This window comes from Arachis ipaensis, chromosome B3 (assembly GCF_059453495.1).
Source record: "Arachis ipaensis isolate K30076 ecotype BB chromosome B3, ASM5945349v1, whole genome shotgun sequence".
Classification (NCBI taxonomy): domain Eukaryota; kingdom Viridiplantae; phylum Streptophyta; class Magnoliopsida; order Fabales; family Fabaceae; genus Arachis; species Arachis ipaensis.
In genome coordinates, this window is record NC_142438.1 from 38,764,071 (window position 1) to 38,765,359 (window position 1,289).

A 1,289-nucleotide genomic window follows, 5' to 3' on the forward strand; every position below is an offset into this window, starting at 1 on the left:
TCCTTCATCCTCCTTGGCATTGGACTGACCAGCTATGATAACCTCCATGCATTCTGTTCTAGAGTTGGCTAATTGAGGTGACTCAGGTGCTGCCTTGTTGCCAGCATTTTGTGGTTTCAAACTTTGTTCCTCCTCTTGTATTGACATCCCTGCAAATTCCTCCAATAAGCAGTTTAAGACCGGCTTTTTCTTACGTTGAGTAGCCTTATTCTGATTCTGGGCTGAGTTGTTGAATGTTCTTTCTCTTTCAGAGTTAATTCGTATTCCCACTTGGCTAGCTTTAACCATTCGCCAATGTCATCCTCTTTTACCCTATCACTCTCTGTGTCCTTCATCAGATCATGGCAGTTTTTCACCTCGTGCCCCAATTTTGCGCAATAGGTACAGAACTTTCCAAGTCTCTCATAGTGCAATGCCACCTCTACCTCCTTTTTATTAGGTCCTGCAACAATTAACTGATCCCTTACTTTCTTGGTAGCTTCAATATTGATCTTGGCCTTTACAATCCTAGTTTCTCTGCCTCTCATCTGAAATTTACCTACTTCAAACACTGTGCCCAGCCTCTCTCCCAATTTACGTCCAACTTCGAGGGTTTTAAACGATTATGGAAAACCCCAAAATTGAACCCAAACTGAAAAATTGGAAACAATTTCTTCATCACTGTTCTGATCTTCCTTCCATCTCTTGACATGGAGCACGTAATCCTTGAATAGCCATGGAGAACCACGTTTAACACGCAAGACATCTACCTCTTTATTAAAAAAGAATTGGAAGTAATTGTCCCCTTTGTCACTCACGCTAAATCCCTCTGGATTTCCCCATATAGCCTTTAAAGCATTCCCCATGGTTCCAACTGAGAAGGTTTTGGAAGCAAAGAATCTGCCATAGAGACTATTGGAGCAAGCGTTAATACCTTCTGATATGTCTGCCTCTTCCAGCAGAATCACATTCCTACCTCCTTTTTGGTTGTCTTTCTTTGTCCGATCTTCATCCCTCCTTGCCTCAGCCATGCTGATTACGTAGATTATCTTTGTCGAACTAGTAGTTAGAGATTTGTGTTGAAATTTAATTGATGTTGATAGTGTAGCCTTGACGGCAGCAAAGATTCTGTTAAAAATCCTAACAGAGAACTAGAAAACTCTAACAGAGCACTTGTCCTCGATTCCGTTCTAACTGGCTTTTCTACTTCACCTCACCCATAATGGTGTTTTTTATGTGGTGAACACTAACAAAATTCTAATTCACAATAATCTTGATGGCAATGCCAAAGAAATTATTGTGTAGTTAGT

At 40.7% G+C, this 1,289-nt stretch overlaps 1 protein-coding gene across 1 annotated transcript; it reads right to left on the bottom strand.

The window, feature by feature from the left end:
- Positions 1 to 602: 602 nt before the first annotated feature.
- On the bottom strand, positions 603 to 1,010 carry LOC148570349 (uncharacterized). Its single transcript, XM_088506989.1, has one exon. It carries the CDS (start codon positions 1,008 to 1,010, stop codon positions 603 to 605), a length of 408 nt encoding a protein of 135 aa, XP_088363115.1.
- Between the last annotated feature and the right edge of the window lie 279 nt (positions 1,011 to 1,289).